The following is a 21,860-nucleotide window of genomic DNA, read 5'->3' as shown; positions in this document are numbered from 1 at the left end:
AATATAATAGGTGATCTGTCATATTCATGACAGACCACCTAAAAAGGAAAAAAAAAAAAAAAAAAAAGGCAGGCAAGGTTTGAACCACCGACCCCAGCTTTACTAGTCAGGTGCATTATCCAGTCGACCACAATGTTTCCGACAGACGGCAAATGCAAAACAGGAAACATATTGTCAATGTAAATTTTTGCAAGTAGAAAATTGGCATGATGACAAACCTCTACAAGTTCTAGTTTTGAGAATAGCACAAGCTTTAAAATGATACAATGGACATATTGTCTAAAGGGTACATTCTAAGCTAAAAGATATTGAAAATTTGGCGAGAAATAACCAATATTTACGGAATTAGAATCAATTTACATGAGTGTGGTGACATCATGAAACAGAAAACGTTAATTTTTAGTTCCGACGCCATTTTGATGACGTCACGATGTTTTTAAGGGTCAAATGTGGCATGAAATCATATCTCCTTTTCATACTCTATTCGAATAGGAAAAAAAAATTGGGGGTCAACGGACTCCCTGAAGAGCTACAGTGAATTTTATATAGGCATATTTTTGCCCACTTATGACTTATTTTGCGAGTTTGCACGCGCGTGTAATGCAAATTTGAATGGACGCGCATTCCCGTATTATTGGTCGTAAGAGGCTGAATGAGGTATCAAATTAATCAGAAGCTAATGGACAATGGACAGACATAAAATAAATGATGACTCGAAGATGCATACCGATGGTAGGTGCAAGAACGCGCACGCATACCTGTGCGCGCGCAAATTCTTGACATGCTCAAAATGACCTGAAACGTACCCAAACTTGACCACGGTTGATTTGGGGAATTTTTAAATTTTGACGCGCGCGTACGTGCGCGTCGTGACCTTTGCATGACCTCTGATGACATGTCCTGATGACCTGTCACCTGAACTTGATATGATGCAAATATGGATGATTTTTTATGATTAGTTGCGGTGATATGATCAATAATTCATTTTTACAAAATGGCGCCTAGATGACGTCATCATGATTTGATAACCTTGAAAAGTTTCGTTTCGCGATTCCATAATAATTTCCATACATGACATGAAAATCAAGAAATTTGACAAGCCCGATTTTGAGATAAAGTGGGAACAAAATTTGGCAATAAAAATAAATAAAGTAAATTCTGACGAATATAATAGGTGATCTGTCATATTCATGACAGACCACCTAAAAAGGAAAAAAAAAAAAAAAAAAAAGGCAGGCAAGGTTTGAACCACCGACCCCAGCTTTACTAGTCAGGTGCATTATCCAGTCGACCACAATGTTTCCGACAGACGGCAAATGCAAAACAGGAAACATATTGTCAATGTAAATTTTTGCAAGTAGAAAATTGGCATGATGACAAACCTCTACAAGTTCTAGTTTTGAGAATAGCACAAGCTTTAAAATGATACAATGGACATATTGTCTAAAGGGTACATTCTAAGCTAAAAGATATTGAAAATTTGGCGAGAAATAACCAATATTTACGGAATTAGAATCAATTTACATGAGTGTGGTGACATCATGAAACAGAAAACGTTAATTTTTAGTTCCGACGCCATTTTGATGACGTCACGATGTTTTTAAGGGTCAAATGTGGCATGAAATCATATCTCCTTTTCATACTCTATTCGAATAGGAAAAAAAAATTGGGGGTCAACGGACTCCCTGAAGAGCTACAGTGAATTTTATATAGGCATATTTTTGCCCACTTATGACTTATTTTGCGAGTTTGCACGCGCGTGTAATGCAAATTTGAATGGACGCGCATTCCCGTATTATTGGTCGTAAGAGGCTGAATGAGGTATCAAATTAATCAGAAGCTAATGGACAATGGACAGACATAAAATAAATGATGACTCGAAGATGCATACCGATGGTAGGTGCAAGAACGCGCACGCATACCTGTGCGCGCGCAAATTCTTGACATGCTCAAAATGACCTGAAACGTACCCAAACTTGACCACGGTTGATTTGGGGAATTTTTAAATTTTGACGCGCGCGTACGTGCGCGTCGTGACCTTTGCATGACCTCTGATGACATGTCCTGATGACCTGTCACCTGAACTTGATATGATGCAAATATGGATGATTTTTTATGATTAGTTGCGGTGATATGATCAATAATTCATTTTTACAAAATGGCGACTAGATGACGTCATCATGATTTGATAACCTTGAAAAGTTTCGTTTCGCGATTCCATAATAATTTCCATACATGACATGAAAATCAAGAAATTTGACAAGCCCGATTTTGAGATAAAGTGGGAACAAAATTTGGCAATAAAAATAAATAAAGTAAATTCTGACGAATATAATAGGTGATCTGTCATATTCATGACAGACCACCTAAAAATAAATAACAGAAATATATTTATAATGGTCATCATTGAGTATCATCATGATTATGATCGCAGTGAGAGATATCACTCCAGATTTCCTGTATACATGTATGTTGCAAAGGCAAAACATTGCCATTTCACTCCCAGAGGATATTTAAAGGACAAGGCCACCCCAACCAAAACTTTATTTTAATACAAAGAGAAAAATCCAACAAGCACAACACAGAAAATGTCATCAAAATCAGATGTAAAATAAAAAAGGTGTGACACTTTTAAGTTTTGTTTAATCTCACAATACAGTTATATTCATTATGTGAAATATGAAATATTCAAATTTTCTCCTCATTGTCATGTGAAACAAAGTTTTGATTATCCCTGAACATTTCATGTTTCAGTTAAGTTGGTCTTATTGTCAGATCTATTAAAATTGAAATATTGTATAATTCAAACAATAACAAACAAAAGAAATAGTGAGACATCATCGACACTCATCATTTGCATATCACTGGGTTGTGCAAATAACTGTTTGTGAAATATAGGCAAAACTTAAAAATGCGATAAATTTTCAGTGCTACCCCGGTATGCTTGTTTGATTTTTCTGAATTGATTTTTAAAAAAAATTATGGGGGTGGACTTGACCTTAAAGGAAGGGCAGACATGGAAAGAGCTGTTATCATAACTACATTTAAACTCCTTCAGAACCTTCAATGACTTCATGATTATGTCCTCTTTCAAAAAGATCCTTACTGTCTGTTTTATCACTTGCAGTTATGCAATAAAGATTGGGAGGCATTGCCCCTCAAAAGTTCACAACCAAGAATGGGGCAAAATGAGAAAAGGAAAATGGTGGAATGTGATATAATTTCTGAATATCATATCATAACATATCACCAAATTATTCATTTTATTTTAAAAAGGTCAAAATATGAGCATGGTTGCTTGCAACCTTTCAGGGATTTTACAATACATACCATGTTCTGTCACTCAAAATTGTTGGTTCCCTTCAATTAAAATTAACAATAAAATCTATTGAAAAATTTTAAAAACTCTTTGGCCTGTGTACTTCATTTCCCAAATTTTGTGGCCCTCAGTGAAAATGAGGTAGACCGCGGAAAATAAACCAAGACAATAAATGTCATGATGAATTGAGATTGTCCTTGTTTATGAGGATATATTTCTTATTAATTATTGAAACAATTGAAGCAAAAAACATTTGGTGAAAATTGAAAAAAATAAAAATAGAAATAAATAAGAAATTCATGAAACCATGAAAAACAAGAAAAAAAAATGAAATGGGTAATTTCCTTTTCAGTCATATCAAGTATGTCTAAAAAGAACATTTTAAAAGAAAAAATATTTTGTTATTTCCATATTTTAAATTATATAAAATTATGGGGAATATTGTGTAAGTTCTCCATGAGGACAAAATGTCCCATACGTAACTGTCCTATTCCTAACATGTCATTAATTTGTTTAATTAGTCTGTAATTAGGTTTTGGCTTACATGTATGACATGAAACTTGCCTCAGATATACTAGAGTGTTGTGACTTTTATCACACAAAGTTACAAGTTGTCAAATGAAATACTTTCAGAGAATTCTCAACATGAAAAAAGTTTTCAAAATTGTCTTTTTTATGTGTCCCATATGTAACAGTCTATCTTTCTCTCTAAAAGGTCAAAGCCAAGGTCATATCTCACCATTTTTGGCATGATTATTCTTCTCCTAGAATCTAGACATCTACCATCATGGAGGTATTCCCCAAGGGGTATTCAATCTAATCAAAGTCATTTAACACTATTTTCCAGGTCATTAATGCCTCTGAAATATTCCATAAGTAACATGCGCAAATTCTTGGACTTGCCCTTTGGCAAGTTCAGTGGTATAGTGCTGAGTTTGCTGAACGTGCTGACATTGACAACTGGCTGCACTTTGGAGCAGAAAATTTACTCTAGATCTGTATGACTATTGACAATTTCAAACAAAGCCAAAGGCAAAGGGCAAAGCCACTTGTTCACTGCAACCACCCTGCCTGTGGGGAATCTACAGGTTGGACTATGGCATGCCAATGCTATACAGAGCACACACTTTAAAAAATGATTAAAATATCACTTTTGTGACCAAAATTACTAATTTCCATACAGTTGCAATTTATTTTTCATTAGTAACTTGGGAATAATTTTTGTATTCACTAGAGTGCTAAAAAACTTGAGATTTGGGCATATTTTGTGTACGCCCTCTATTGATGGAAAATAATATGGCAGTAAAATTTTCATTTTTTATCTGTATTTTTAATTAAGAAAAAAATAATTTAAAGAATCACATTTACTTAAGGGCCAAGTTGTATGACGAATAGGTGTAATGGAAACTGTCAGTGTAAAAAAAATCAAGCATTTGTCCAAAAGAAAAAATAAGCCAAACATTGCCATCCTTATTTTGCCACACATGGAGATATAACTGAGAACAAGGTTATATCATAACCTTGTTCATTGAATGAGTGGGGCAAAGCCAATGGCTGCCCTATTGCGATACATCCAAGATTTTAATTAATGAATTATTGAGATATAGAAGTTGAAAATAAACATTGCAATTGAAAATAAATTTCAGAACAAAAAATACTGCAAAAAAAACTAAACATGCGTGGCCTTCTTGTGCAATTTGTCACCTCTGTTCTTGTGTTGGTGTGTGTGCACTTGTTGTGTACCAAGTCAATGGGAGTGGAAAGAAGTCACGTCACCAACGCTGACAAAATTAAATAAACAGCAGCGAGTGGACTGCTGACTTAAACCAGGTCCAGGATAATGCCACATGTTGAATTTCGGGCAGGGTAGGTATAGACCAAAAGCTTTGGTCTCTGTTATTTTGGCTGTTCTGCTGAACTCCATTGGCTCCACTCACCAAATACAGAGACCGAAGTTCTAGCTCAATCTGTACAGGGACTCACTGGCCATATGTTTATTAAGTTGATAAAACAGAGAAGTGAAGTTGTGCGACAGCCGAAGTCACTGTTTTTTCCCCTTTTAAGTTTATTTTTCCCCGTTTATGTGCATTTCAAGCCAAAACGGAATAATCTTTATTTTGGTAGAATTCTTCTTATAGAATCTAGTTATACATTTTTAAGAAAAAAAGACAAAAATCGATGAGCCCCGCCGGGAGGATTTTGCATTGTTAACCCCCTAAATATGGTAATGGTGGCTGCACGATAGCGAGCCGTCTGTGTACGAGGAGAAATAAAAACAAAATAAAAAATGTTTAAAAAACTCCTCGAAACAGACGGCTGCCAGCTGTCTAGGACGAGGTAGGTTACGTCTTACTCAACTTTGTCTTTTAGTTTAGACTTAGGATGGGGGGTCGGGTGTCCGGACACTTTATATTTTTGAAGCCTTCTTTTTTTACTTTGGATTACACTAAAAATGTGAATTCAATAGTTGTAATCATCTACTATTTTGTTCTCTATAATATTTCCTAACATTTTGTACTAAAAATTGATGAAACTTCGCTTGTAATTTTTTCCGAATGACTTTCTAAAATTTATCGTCCGGACACACAACCTGTCCGGACACCCAACAACTGGGTATACTATTTTTTTTTGCTTTAGAAGTTTAGTTTTGAATTAGTGTCAATTGGCTTGGGCATTTTACTCTTACATTCGCACACACAAGATTAAGACGAAAACAGCAAAATCCTTGTGGCGATAGAATGAACTGGCTGTCAAGGAATCTACACATGCTTCTCGAATATTTAGTTTGGATACCGGTACCATAGGCGGATCCAGCTTTTGGCGAAAGGGGGGGCGCACTGCCGAGCGGCGCACATATAATTTTGCACTTCACCGGCGCCATTAAAGAAAATGTTGAAAAAGGGGTAAAGTCTGACCCTGTCAAATGCTCTTTTCAAAATGTGGGATTTCCAGTCATGCCATTTTGCATGACCACACGCAGAAAATATTTCCGGGGGGGGGGGGGGGGGGGTTGGCAAAACTCAAAAATTTGGTGCACATCTCACATTTGCACATTTTTCATAGTTTTCATGAAATGTTAAGGGGAAAAAATTGTTTTTCACTACTGCAGATCGCGAATGTTCCCCCCCCCCTTCCCCCTTGCTGCGAACGACCATTCCCTGAAGTCCACTTAAACATATCTCATTATAACAGAAAATATACATCAATATAAACATATATAGAGAGATTGAAAAACAAGCAAAAAGTAACACAAATTATGCATGCTATGTGCGATTTCAAAATCTTGTGGATTAACCCTTTTATTGCGATGAGGCCAATACTTTTGTATATTAATAGAGATACAAGTTTTTTTTTACTATATGTATATATATATATACACAGGGGCGTCGATCCTTTTTTTAAGATTTGGGGGGCAAAATCATGAATCAATTTTCCAAAGGCGCTCGATATCACACAAAACAAACAAACACACTCACACATATGCATAAATATATATATATATTTATATGACTCATGAGATAGACACACATATCTCACCAACAAATTAATGCGAGCGCGAAGCGCGAGCTGACATTTTTTAGTATACTGACCTGAAAACAGGAAAAAGGTGCCTGTTTAGGACTGTTTGTAGTAACTCATGAGGATACATATCTCACTACACAGATAAAGCGAGTGCCGAGGGCGAGCTGAAATTTCTTTATATTCTGACCAGAAAGCTTGATATTCTATGCATTTTTGGTACCAATGATTAAGATGGGTATCTAAAAAAAACAATTCGCGCTCTCTTAAAATTTTGATATTTCGATCTGAAAAAAAATGACAGTTTAATGGACGTTTGTAATAAAGAACAAGATTATATCCAGCAAAAGATTAATCGAAGCGGGAGTTCTTTTGACGTTTAGTCCTGAAAAAGCGACATTCTATTCACCTATTTAATCATGAAAAGTATGGGGTTTTGCTACAGAAATGATGCGAGCGCGAAGCGCGAGCTAAAAATTTTTATATTCCAATCTGAGAAGCAGATAATTTAAGCACGATTTTAAATAAAGAACGAGTTGTGTAGCTCAATGTCAATATACGACTGGTTGCGTAATTATACACTCCCGGTACTAGCAACGGGTTTTAGCAAAGTTTTGGGCTAAAATATCGAATCATCTTCATAAAACACTATAGTAGCTGTCTTAAACTAAAGGCCATAGAGGTAGCACAATGTGGAATGTGTAAAGAAGAAAAGTGACTGACCTTCTTTTTATTAAAGCATTGGAAAATAAGATCAAAATTAAAGGATTTGCTCTACGCTTTTGTATGATTCTGGGATTTTTAAAATAAATTAAAGATTTCATGACATCTGTCAGTCTGTGGGCAACTGCCCCGCCCCAGTCCACTCTGTAAGGGCATGCGATAGGCTTTGTTATGACCATTCAACAATAAAATGTATAACCAGGTGCCGCTGATCATTCTTGACCGGCGCCGATCTAGCTTTGGTTGGCAATAGGCCCTTCTTCATTATTCTACCGGCGCCTATATATTGGAACCAGGGGACGCTGATTAATCTTGACCGGCGCCGATTTAGAACAAGTAGTGCTGATTATTCTTGTTCGGCGCCGATTTAGATTTAGGTGGAGCTGATTATTCTTGATCGGCGCCGGTTAAGACTCAGGCAGCGCCGATTTATAACCAGATGGCGCTGATTATTCTTGACAATGCAGCCCCGATTTAGATTTAGGTGGCGCTGATTATCCTTGATCGGCGCCGGTTACAAACTCAGGCAGCGCCGATTTTTCTTTACCGGCGCCGATTTATAACCAGATGGCGCCATTTATTCTTGCCCGCGGCGCCGATTTAGATTAAGGTGGCGCTGATTATTCTTGATTGGCGCCAGTTATATGCAGGCAGCGCACTGCTGATTATTTTTAACCGGCGAAGTTGTTGGGAAAAGGGTAGGCCTAGTTAAAAGAAAAGATAAGGAAGATGATATGATTGTGCTTTGCTGGGGGATAGTCTTTCCTTACTGTTGCTAATATTATATCAGTGTATAATTTTTTTTAAGCGGCGCCTTTTCTTGTCTTTCCTTTATTTTTATTTTTTAAGTATGCCCTACCCCTAGCGCCTTTTCTTTCTTTTACTTTTATTTTTTTTGAGCGGCGCCTTTTGCGCCGCTCAAATATTAGGGGGGGGCACGCCCCCTGCGCCACCCCCCTGGATCCGCCACTGGGTACTAATAGTTTAGTTTAGTATACCCGTATCGTACTAATACTAACCTCGCAATACGTGTGAGTGGTTTGGATATAGCGACTAGACTTATGTACATGTAAGTCCTACCCTGTGTTAAGGTTTGTGATTTAGCTTGTGTAGTAAATGAACGCATGTTTCCATAAAACGTGATATCACCCATTCACTTGCATGCATAAGAATTTGAACATACCGGTAATACAGTTATAGGCCTCCCGAGTTTTTCAACTTCTACCGCACTGGGTTTACCTTGATTTCAGAGCCTACCGTGAATCCACGAGAAAGTTAATTGGGCCCGTACTTGTAACCTATAATGCGAATTCACTTGTCTTCTGCTGCTGCTGACTTCGCTGAACCTTTATCAGACAGAACGACGGTAAATTTCAAAGAAAGGTCAGTGTTCTTCGTCGAGGTCGTTGTCGATAATTCTAGTTTCGCGGGATGATCTCACATGCACATGCTGCGTTCGATTTATCCATGTTGTTGCATATATACGGTAATATAATGCAACCGCAACGTCAACGCAAGCGCAGCACGCGTACGAGCTGGAGGCGAATATTTTTTCCGTACATGGAAACGCTATGGTACATGAATTATTCATAAATTGAGCTACAAATCTGAAGTGCGCAGGCGCATGGACTATGGTTCTATAGCTTTATAATTTTTTTTTGGGGGGGGTATTAAAAATAAATAAAAAAGTTATTTTTTGTCAAAGACTGAGTGAGGAATTAAAGGTTCTCTGGACAGTTACCCCCAAAACGATAATGAACTTGCGACTTTTTATAATTATATTGGACATTATTATATTGCGTAACATTAAAAGGTCTATCGTAATAAAAACCCACTGTGCGAATATTTAGCTGTTCCATTAAAGGGATAGTCCGGGTTGAAAATATTTCTATCTAAATATTAAATAGAGTAAAATTCACAAAGCAAAATGCTGAAAATTTCATCAAAATTGGATCAGAAATAATGAAGTTATTGAATTTTAAAGTTTATCAATATTTTGTGAGAACAGTTATATGCACATCGTCATGAATATTCATTAGGTGGGCTGATGATGTAACATCCTGACCTTCCTTTTTCTTATGTTATTACATTGTTTCACTTTTTTCATACATGTGTAGATGATGTGTCTCCATTATGATGAAATAAGTTGCGGCAATAACTAACTAATACACTTATCAGTTGTCAATCCAATTGTTTCAGTTCTTGGTAGACAAATTTGAATAAACCTAATTTCATATAATAAAATACAAAAGAACAAGTCATGCAAGTGGGGATATGACATCATCAGCCCACCTAATGAATATTCATAAAGACATGTCTAGAACAGCTGTTTCGCCGGAATGATGCAAATTTTTAAAATTCAATAACTTTGTTATTTGTTATCCGATTTTGATCAAATTTGCAGCATTTTGCTTTGTAAATTTTACTCTATTTATTGAGATATAAATATCTCCAGCATGGACTAGCATCCCTTTAATTAGTCAAGAGTAGATCGACAAATTTGAGCGCGGGAGCGAGGATGGATGAAGGGGGAAAAGGCGAGATGGGATAGAAGGGGAGAGATTGCAAGAGGGAGGTTGAGAGAAACATATAATGAGTGCAAGAGAGGGAGAGGGGAAGAGAGAAATCGAAACTTGAGGAAGCAGGGAGAGGGGATGGAGTCCATTCATTTATGTACAAGAGTGTGCTCGTCCATTCGTTCATGTACAAATTGATAAAGCTATAGAACCAAGTCCATGCGCCTGCGCACTTCAGATTTTTAGCTCAATTTATGAATAATTCATGTCCCATAGCGTTTCCATGTACGGAAAACATATTCGCCGGACCCCAAAAATAAAGCCCAACGAACGTAGAGGGCAGCAACACATAAGCAAAATAAGCGCGAATTCTGTCACTTCCGTCGGGTCTTTATTCCAGCAATAATAATACACTGTCCCACGTGTGCCTATCTGTGTTGGCGATCTTCAGCGTGATCGTTCTTTAGCTTAGATATTATGATTTCACAAAGTTCAGTTTATGTAACTGTACCAGATCTAGATCCACGATGATATAGTAATACTTAACCTTGGTTTTACAGACTTTCTCACGAAATCAGTATTTTTACTGCAACTACTGTCATTTAGCTTTAAAAAAAGCTTTGGGGAAAAAACATACCCTAAATACGCATGACCCCGCGATATGACCATTGATCAGTCTTTGAAACCACCCTTTTTCTTATTTGACTGCCCCCCCACGGTTTCTAACTTTGTTTACTTGTTTTATTGCTTTGGATTTAATGTAGGCCTACATAAGTTATGTTGTTGCCCAGTTGGATTCGGGTTGGATTCTAAAATTCTCGGATCTTGTGAGAATATTTGTTTAGTTCTTGTAAATGACTACCCTTTTTCATTTATTTATTTTAATCTTGTTTTAAATTACGTGTGAGGTGTGAAATCGAGTCATCATCATCAATGCAAAAACTCAAGTGTTGATTTAACACCAGCCCAGAATCCATACATGTCGGGTCCAAACCAAAGAAGTATTGAAACAGAACCAGTTTGCAATCAAACCGATGCTGCATACTAATTGGTGTTGTATAAACACCCCTTCTGGTGTTAGACCAAAACGAAACTGATGTTGTTTAACACTTCTCTGGTGTGGACACAGTGGCGTACCTGGGATTTTTCACAGGGGGGGGGGGGCAAAACCGTCCGCCAAAAAATTTGACAAGCAAAAAAAAAAAAAAAAAAAAAAAAAAAAAAGGGTCTTCAAGCTCGTCAGGGGGGGGGGGGGGGACAGGGATACGTCCTTTGCATGGGTTGTGGCTCGTCAGGGGGGGGGCAGACTGCCCCCTCTGCCCCCCCCCCCCCCCGTAGGTACGCTAGTGTGTGGACATATATAGATTCCGCGGGCTGGTGTCAAATCAAGGCACCGGAGTTTTTGCAGTGCATCATGGTCAGCCATGTTCAGCCCACTAGGCGAAGGCCTCCTCAAGTTGGTGCCAAAAAGTGCTTGTCTTGTGATGCAATCTACGGAGCCCGGGAGGGGACATGCATGACAATATTTTTTTAATAAGTCGTTCCCACCACTTATAAGTCGTTCCCACCACTTATAAGTCGTTCCCACCACTTATAAGTGGTTCCCACCACTTATAAGTCGTTACCACCACTTATAAGTCGTTCCCACCACTTATAAGTGGTTCCCACCACTTATAAGTGGTTCCCACCACTTATAAGTCGTTCCCACCACTTATAAGTGGTTACCACCACTTATAAGTCGTTCCCACCACTTATAAGTCGTTCCCACCACTTATAAGTCGTTCCCACCACTTATAAGTCGTTCCCACCACTTATAAGTCGTTCCCACCACTTATAAGTCGTTACCACCACTTATAAGTCGTTACCACCACTTATAAGTGGTTTCCACCACTTATAAGTGGTTCCCACCACTTATAAGTCGTTCCCACCACTTATTTATAACTACCACCTGATGGCATATAATTATGAAGAAGGGAGCAGTACGCCGCGCCCTAACTCCAGGAAGCTCCGACGCCGAAGCTCTCAAACCAAGCCTGGCGAAAATCATCGAAATCGATGGATATAGCGCCAACGTCAACAGACCTGGGTACCCAACATTATAACAACAAGAAGAAGAAGCATGCTACTGACGATTTTCTGAGTGGGGTCGGTCATGCATGCCGAGGACGGAGACAAGTAAGACCTGGATAGATGTATTGGTACGTTTACTTTATTTTACTGCTTTTAACGTGACTACAGATCGACTATATAAACCTTTATCCTATAGGCCTAGGATAGAGCGATTTATATTTAATTGAGAGTCTTCACAGTCTTGTAACGTTAGGTCTAATTAGGACTGACTTCGTTCCGACCAGGCCGGCGAAAAGGGTATCAACGGAGGGTGCCGCTGCATCCCCAGGCCGGTTAGCCATCGCCGGCGAGCTCCTTCTTCAGCGCTTAGCCATCCGAATGTATGCAGCTTGATTGTTTTGAAGCTAGCTATGGCTTGGTCTTGCATGGCTTGAGTAGCCTTAAGGGCTTGGTGATAATGTGAAATATTGATATCAATATTTCACATTATCACCAAGCCTTGAGTGACGTAGGCCTATAGCTCTAGACACAAAAATCCGTCTGTTCTCCTCAGAGTCGGAACAGTTTTTTCTGTCTAGCCTAGCCGACGCTAGTTCGGAATCGTATCTAGATTTGACCCATAACTCCGGCGTGGAGATATCCTACTAAAACATACCCAAAATCAAGAGTAGGCCCATAATAATTATTTTCTTAATTAAGAATACCTCACTAAACATTTATATACCGTGGTCATATCTACCAATCTCTTCTTAATATCATGATTAATCAACCTCGATCCATATATAGGGAGAGAGTTGGATCAAGAGAGGAATCGAGAGAAGGGGGGGGGGGGCGGGGAGGGGGTCCTGTTATAACTATAACAAGTCAGACATTTCCAAAGCTTAAATAATTACACTTCCAAGTACTGTTGTGAATGTGATTGCCAGCTAGGTGAGTTTAAAAATTAACGTAAACCCACACAATATCATTTTGAAATATTACTTTTCTTAATTACATATACTGATATAGGCCTAGATCTACCTCACCTTACATTTACGTACCGTCATCATATATATCAATCTATTCTGATTATCATGGTAATCACACCATGTGAACCTATCAATATAGAGAGAGGGGTAGAGAGAAAAAAAGAGAGAGAGGGAGAGAGAAAGAAAGAGGGGGCAACGGGGGGGGGGGGGGGGGGGGGTGGAAAAAAAATAAGCCTTCTCATAGTAAATTTTTTTTGGGGTGCCCCCCAAAAAAAATTGTGCTCACTACCCCTGGCGCCCAAGGGGGGGGGGTGGCGGTGGAAAAAAAAAGTATTCTCATAGTAAAAATTTTTTCGGGTGCCCCCCCAAAAAAAAAAAAAAAAAAAAAAAAAATTGTGCTCACTACCCCCCCCCCCCCACTAGGCCAAAAATCGGCCGGCACGATTTTTAATTTTTCGCACGAAGTGGGCCCCTTTTTAGGCCCCCTCCCTTGCCACCGGCTGGATCCGCCCCTGGGCTCAGTTATGACAAAAAGAGAAAATAAAACTATAATGTCAGTCAGACGTATTCACAGTCGAGAAAGAGTATAGAAATGTGTTTTGCGTAGCCAGGGGGGGGGGGGATATGGATACTTTATGACAATGATAGAATGATGATCATGGGCTGGAGGGATTATTTGCTATTGACGGGGGTCGACCCAAGTGTGTGTACACAAACATGTGGTACATAGCCTACTCACAATATCTCACATCTATTAATGTTCTTATTATAGTAGTATTCTTGCTGTTACTTTTGTTCTTTTTTATTGTCATTGCGAGTACCGGTTACTGGGCTTGAACATACAGGAAAAGTACATCTTTAATGTTCTATGTGACTATAAGAAACTTTGTTAGGATACTCACATAGCATATCAATGATGAAAGAAAATACTGCAGTTATGAAAATATTAGTGGAATATATGTGATATATCTGCTGTATAACATCCCATCCCTTCACATTCGAACCTGGTAAGGATGCATTATGCATACCCAAAACTTTTTTCTTTTATTCATCACTTTTCATTTATTTATTTCTATTCACTTTTCTTTCCATCTGCAGTATAGTCATCATGGAGAAATTGAAAGATTTCCTCAGACAGAGAGGGCTGAAGGAAGACATAATCCAGAAAATGGTTGAAGATAAGGTTAGTACCTGTACAAGAGTTGGCTGCAGAGTTTTGAGCATAACTGTAAAGAAGTGTTGCTACTTTTCTGCCGTCCAATGACAAAAGGACGCCTGGGAAGCACCCTACATTGCTTCATCTCCAAAGAAGGCAAAATGATACCATCTCATCCATCTGCTGGAAATGTGATGAAATGCTGTTGGAGAAGTGATGCTTGGGGTGCAAGTCTTGTGTCAAAGACACACAAATGCACACACACCCTAACACACCTGGACACATGTACACCCACACACACAGAAGACAAAGCACACATCTAACAAGATACTAAGGCAGGGTTTGAAGAGAGACATATACAGTTCAGTTCAACAGTTCAAATGAGGTTTTATTTCCAAAAATTCAAAACATAAAATGTCTTTTTAACAGTAATTTATGGACTAAATTTCGAATTAAAAAAATGTCTACCCCCCCCCCCCACTCCCCCAACAAAATTTGTAGTGAATGCTGAACTGACATCATTTGTGGCCATGCCCTTTGATAACCCAGAGGGGCACATGAGATTTGAATTTAAAAAAGGTATGAATAAAATCAATGAATTATAAATATTAAGATAAAGGGATACTTTTTATGGGAATTTAAGAAGGGGAGGGGGAGGCTTTAGACTCCTCTCTTTCTATTAATTATAAATATTATTATTATTATCATCATCATCATTATTTTTATTATCAGAAGACCTATTATCAAATATCAATATTATAATAGAAAAGTCCTAATGCACCCATTCGGCAAAACCGGGGGTGGAGGGGGGGTGGGGGCATTCCACGCAACGTGACGCGACACTACCCACCCTTTCGCACAGCACCAATTTGGAGAAGAAAAAAACAATGAGTTGTGATGGGGAAGAAAGAACTTAATTAGGAAAACTACATTCAATATTGCACCTCAAAAAAATTATTCGCAAGTCCAAAATGCGTGCTTCTGATTGGTTGAAATTGAATCTCAAGTCCAAAATGTGCGCTTCTGATTGGTTGCAGGGGGTGGTGCACAATATTGACATTTGGGGAAGATATCCAGGTGTCTATCATATCATATTATTTTATGTTAATTCAATATTCAGTAAAGCTAAGATTTTATCTTTTTGTTTGTTCTTATTAGGTTGATGTGGAAATAATCCCATTGCTTGATGATAAGAAACATCCCAGTACATCCCAGCATATGGAGACCGGGTAGCAGTGGTAACATTTTGCAAGTGTGAATCAGGGCCATCATACTCTACTAGTTCACCAAAAGCAGCAAAGCCATCAATGGTAGACAGATTAAAAATTAAGATCAAGAAATCTCAGAAGAAAAATATTGGTAACAGGAATGCAGAAAAAGAGGAAAGGAGGGTGGAGATAGGGTGGAAAGACTTTGATGTGGCCAGTATGGAGTACAAGCAGATTCGAACATCTAAGGGTGGCGGAACGAGGCATCTAAAGTTGGGGAAAAATGCAACAGCTGGCGATGTCATCAAGGAGGGGAGGAGACTTTTCTTTCCAGATAATATGTCATTCAGAGGTCATGTGGATGATTTCTATTTCCATGTGGAAGATTTTCGAGGAAAGCTATTTTCCGAGGGTAATGTAGAAGATCTGTACCTAGAGACAGAAGTAAAAATGTTGCGGATATATATTTGCTCAAAGAAGAAGGGAAAGAGTCAAAAGACATCCAATGACACTGACGAAGACATCTCATTCTATCCTGATGAGGCAGATGAGGACTTGGATGAAACATTACCAATGATTCCGTTGACTCCGGAAACGGGTATTAGCCATACTGCCATTGAGTCAGTAATTGATCTAACCCTCTTTGAATTAGTACCACAACTAGAACAGGAGCAGGAAATGGAGTCAGATCATGAGCAACCGAGCACTAGCAATGCTCCACCCTCAAGAACTGAAGGTCTTGCTATTGAGGAACCACTACTAACACAAGGTCTACAAATTCTGGGAGAAGAGTTGGAAAAGCGTTCATTGGTAAAGCTGCACAGATGCATTGTTATAACTGAACTCCTGTGTAATTTCAAAGCACCTGATATGATGACATCCCCTCTAAAATTCGAGTTTGTGGACGAACTTGGAATTGATGCAGAAGGAGTGTCGAGAGATGTTTACACAATCTTTTGGAAACAATTTTTTGAAATGTATGCTGATGGGGAAGATTTCAGAGTTCCAGGTTTGTGCCCAGAACTAGGGCCAGAAGAGTGGAAAGCCGTTGGAAGAATCCTTGTGAAAGGATTCATAGACCACAAAATTTTCCCTCTTAGAATGGCACCAGCTTTCGTCATTGGCATGCTATTTGGTGAAGATGCAGTCCTGCCTGACACTTTGATGGAGTCTTTCAAGCTTTACCTTAATGATGGAGATCGAGCTTGTGTTCAGTCTGCACTGTCTGGAAACACAACAGAGGAAGAGCATGAAGCACTCGTTGACCTCCTTGACCGAGAAGGTGGGCATACCATACCAAAAGAAGGGGAATCGTTAGCACTTATGTTCCAGTTGGCGCACAAGGTCATCATCCAGAACGGGAGCTATGCGATGCAGTGTATGAGGGAAGTTGTGACTCCTCAGTTGTTAAGCAAGCTTCCAACCCCCTCGGTAGTTCTCAGCATATACCAAGAGCTCCAACCTACAACAAAGAAAGTCTGTGAGATCTTTTCAGCTATTCCATCCAACCAGGAAGAGTCAAACTCGGTGCGTTTCCTCATGCAGTACATTAAGGGGCAAGACAAGAAAGGATTGAAAAAATTAATGCATTTTCTGACAGGATCTGAAGTGATGAGCGTTTCCAAAATAATGGTTCAATTCACGTCTCTAGAAGGTGCAGGCAGGCGACCAGTGGCACATACATGTGGGCCTACTCTTGAACTTCCAAGTACCTATGGAAGTTACCGGGAATTTCGCCAAGAGTGGGATTGTGTATTAGCATCAGGATATATGAACTTTGATTTTGGTTAATGGCTACTGGTTACTCGTACATTTCCTCCAGGGTACTGCACAGTTTCAAGTTTAATCTTGAATTTTGTTGCTTTATATCTTAAATTAATGCGGGAAACTGTCAAATATCGGTGTATTGGCTTTGAGAAACATGAAGGCTTACCCAAGTTCAAAGTTGACTTCCCGTACGCAGCATACATCATTAATTAAATATGCAGCATAAACATAACACTACCTGACTACATTTTGCAGAAAACCCTTTATTTTTGTCCTTTATTAAACTTCCTCAGAACAACTCATTGCTTTATGAAGATGAAAGTAGGCTGTCTTCTTTAATTGTTTACATTTATTAATTAGCTTGAAATTTGTAGGTGTGAGACATATGGCAGTGATAGCAATTGTGCATATTTGCAAAGGTTTAGTATTAAACATCTTCATGCTTCAGATATGGTGTTGAAACACCAAAAAATTATATTGAATGAATTAATATGCAGAAATCAATCTGGTATTTATACATACAATGTAGTGTATCACAAAAGTGTACTCTCAGAAAATGGCTTCCCAAGTAACTTTGGTACCAAATGTATAAACGTATTTCACCATTTCAGATAAATTTGGGTGTGCGTGATTCAGTGATGATCTCATTTTGCCATTACATTCACTCTTTGGTGGGCATAGACGATTTTTGTGAAAGGTGAACAAATCTTCTGTGTCACTTTTGGAAAATCTGTTTACTAACATTACCATAGAGACAACCACTTCCCGCTGCATTTTTTTTTCTTGCTCCGAATATGCTTTGATTGGATGAATATAGATGTATGTACATTATTCAATTTTCCTTTTAATAATGAGCTCAAATTTATCAAAATGGTATTTGACATCAGAAAGAGACAAAATTGAAAACCAATCCAAAGAAAGAAGTATGTGCAGCAATAAAGCCCCAATTTAAAATAGGTAGATTTTATGTCGATTCACTCTTAAGTAATCGAAATGAGGTATTCTACCCTATAATTAAAATGATCTGTTGTTAAAATGTACATGATACAAGGCATATCATGTTCAAAGCACTTAAAGAGAACCTTCATTTTGAATTAGATTAATGTAGGACCAATTTGGTTCACGAAGAGAGTTCAAGAGACTGTAGAATATCAATGTTTTTGTACAATGATGGTGTTAAATTCAATGACTATAATATGCCAAATATTTTGTACATTTTGATACACTGCACTTTGTTTTGATATTGGCTCTTCTTGTCAAGATTTTCCCTTGTTTTCATTGTATAAATGGGCTTTTTTTAACATGATGTTTCTATAGAAGAGAACCCATCTTTGTTTAATTAACAAGTGAATTTTGGTTCACTGTTTTGAGTTTAAATCATATTAGACCCAGGAATTCCACAAAGAAACACAGAACAGTCATAATATGATGTTAAAACCCAAGGGGGGGGGACTCAGATTTGGTTCTGATGGGAGTGTGTCGCTGAAGCCGCAAAACCCAACCCATTTTTGTCTCACCTGCATAGCAGAGTGAGACTATAGGCGCCGCTTTTCCGACGGCGGCGGCGGCGGCGGCGTCAACACCAAATCTTAACCTGAGGTTAAGTTTTTGAAATGACAGCATAACTTAATATGTATATGGACCTAGTTCATGAAACTTGGCCATAAGGTTAATCAAGTATTACTGAACATCCTGCATGAGTTTCACGTCACATGACCAAGGTCAATGGTCATTTAGGGTCAATGAACTTAGACCATGTTGGGGGAATCAACATCAAAATCTTAACCTAAGGTTAAGTTTTTGAAATGTCATCATAACTTAGAAAATATATGGACCTAGTTCATGAAACTTATACATAAGGTTAATCAAGTATCACTGAACATCCTGCATGAGTTTCACGTCACATGACCAAGGTCAATGGTCATTTAGGGTCAATGAACTTTGGCCGAATTGGGGGTATCTGTAGATTTACCATCATAACTTTAAAAGTTTATGGATCTGATTCATGAAACTTGGACATAATAGTAATCAAGTATTACTGAACATCCTGTGCAAGTTTCAGGTCACATGATCAAGTTCAACGGTCATTTAGGGTCAATGAACTTTGGTCAAATTGGGGTATTTGTTGAATTACCGCCATAACTTTGAAAGTGTGTTGGTCTAGTTCATAAAACTTGGACATAAGAGTAATGAAGTATCACTGAACATCCTTTGCGCATTTTAGGTCACATGACCAAGGTCAAAGGTCAATGAACTTTGGCCATAATGGGGGGTATCTGTTGAATTACCATCATAACTTGGAAAGTTGATGGATCTTTCTCTTGAAACTTGGACATAAGAGTAATCAAGTATCACTGAACATCCTGTACGAGTTTCAGGTCACATGATCAAGGTCAAAGGTCATGTAAGGTCAATGAACTTTGGCCACGTTGGGGGTATATGTTGAATTACCATCATATCTCTATAAGTGTATGGTCTAGTTCATAAAACGTAGAAATAAGAGTAACCAAGTATCACTGAACATCTTGTGCGAGTTATAGTAGTTTTCAAAATCAGCACTGCTGCTATATTGAATCGCGTGATGCAGGTGAGACGGCCAGAGGCATTCCACTTGTTAAGGTTCATTTTGGCGGAGAAGGGAACCCATTATTAGGGGTTTTATTAAGAATAATTACCTTTTTGTGCAATTTATCGACGAAATGGGCAAAAATATATAGTATAATTTTTTGGGCCAAAAAGTCACCCATTAGAGCGTCACACTCCTGTACTGTGTATACCTTACTAGGCATGTACCCCCCTCCCCCCCCCCCCCCCCCCGGTGTTCAAGGATATTGGATTAAGTGGGTTTATGAAGTGACATGAAAAGAACATTCAGGGTGGTGTGTTTTAATGTTGGACCCAAGGATATACATGTATCGTGAAGATCCAAGAGAACCTTCATGCCATGTTTTATTCGGATCAAATGGGTTTAATATGGTGTTGTGTTCTAATGTTATTGGTCCAAAGCATATAATGAAGAACCAAGAGAACCTTCAATTCGTTTACTTTACGGTATATTATTGGAAAAAGTTAGTTAAAGAAGAATTGACCCGTTGAAGACGAGCTTATTTTGCTATAGCACACATTTCCCGTAGATCCCAGCCGGATTATAATCAGGACTAGTCTTCAACGGGTATTGGGACTTTCATTTTGTTGTGTTTTGACTATCTACCAATCTTGCAAATAACCATGAACATGGTAGGTAGGCGTAGTGGCGTACTGCTTTGAGAACAGTTATGGTGTTGTGTTTTAATGTTGTTTGGTCAAGGCATATCATAAAGTACCAAGAGAATCCTTCATGTTGTTAATTTTAACTGGACCAAATGACCATAGTGAAAGAACGTTTATGGCGTTTTTTGTGTTTTATTGTTATTGGTCCAAGGCATATTATAAAAAACCAGAGAATTTTCTTTTGTTTACTTAAATATGTTATTGGAACAAGTTGGTTTAAGAAGAATTAATGATACGACTTTCATTTTGCTGTGTTTCACTATCTACCAATCTTGAAAATAACCATGTACATTGTCCCACTTGCAGATTCCATTGAATGTGTGTTTTTGGTAACATACATGTACTTGTAGGGCTCCACAGTCCACAATAAATTTGTTTGGTTCAGTGCCACTTTCCATATAGGGTCAATATTTGTTTTTTGGTTTAAACTTTGGGGCCTTAATTAGATGGTCACAAGTAACGCATACCCACAGCTGCTGGCCCATGCAGTGCCATAATGCTACTGAGTCCATGAGTCCGAGTTGTATGTATAACACATAGAACATCAAAGGCAAGTCTGGAAGATAATCAAGTTGATTTAATTACATGTAGTTATATGACATGAACAGAACAATTACAATATGTCCAAGGCGAACAAAGCAGTAAGAAAGTTGAGTATGAAAAACTTCAATAAAATGCTTAAGATGCCTACAGAGTGCCTATGTAGTCCTTATAGATTTTGTACCGAGATCTGTGTCAATCTTTTTTTCTACTTTCAATAAAAAGTTACAAGAAATCAATACTTGTCCATCACTTTGGAATGTAAACCTCCATTGACTCATTGCTGAATTATTTTAGTTCGACCTCGGTTATCTGGTCGGGACCGGCCTTCATCCAGATAATTGATTTGGCCATATATGAGAGACAAGTCCTAGACAACATGTCTCTATATAGAGCATATCCTATTACTTAATTAAACTGGTATATGAACAAACTTATACATTTAAATGGCAAGCTTTTGTTCCAGACTTGTTTCATTTTGTTTGTACAAAATTTAAATAAAACAAAGGAAGAAACTTTCCCTCAATCTTGAAGCAAAGAGTGAGGAAAAAAAATTCCTTGCCAGATAGTGGCCAGATAATCTAGGTCAAACTGTGTACAAAACCAATGATTGGCGAGAAGGCAATTAGACTATGCTTATTTCCTTAAGAAGAACAAAAAAGGAAAAACTTAAAACACACCCACATGAACAGGTATTGTTTGTATTCCTTTGTTAAGTTGGTTTGAACCTATAGCTGCTGCACCTTCAGACAGAATTAATTGTTAAGCAAGTGTGTTATCTCACGTCGAAGAGCTACATAAAGA

General features: G+C 38.2%; 1 protein-coding gene across 1 annotated transcript; it reads left to right on the top strand.

Moving 5' to 3' along the window:
• Positions 1-12,138: 12,138 nt before the first annotated feature.
• Positions 12,139-21,295, top strand: LOC135153622 (uncharacterized). The gene is made up of 3 exons (XM_064097240.1): positions 12,139-12,275; positions 14,214-14,298; positions 15,430-21,295. Exon 3 carries the CDS (start codon positions 15,579-15,581, stop codon positions 17,268-17,270), a length of 1,692 nt encoding a protein of 563 aa, XP_063953310.1. The 5' UTR covers positions 12,139-12,275; positions 14,214-14,298; positions 15,430-15,578; the 3' UTR covers positions 17,271-21,295.
• The last annotated feature ends 565 nt before the right edge of the window (positions 21,296-21,860 follow it).

This window comes from Lytechinus pictus, chromosome 3 (genome assembly GCF_037042905.1).
Source record: "Lytechinus pictus isolate F3 Inbred chromosome 3, Lp3.0, whole genome shotgun sequence".
Classification (NCBI taxonomy): domain Eukaryota; kingdom Metazoa; phylum Echinodermata; class Echinoidea; order Temnopleuroida; family Toxopneustidae; genus Lytechinus; species Lytechinus pictus.
The sequence above is the reverse complement of the archived record's forward strand: the minus strand, read 5'-3'. Positions and strand labels throughout refer to the sequence as shown.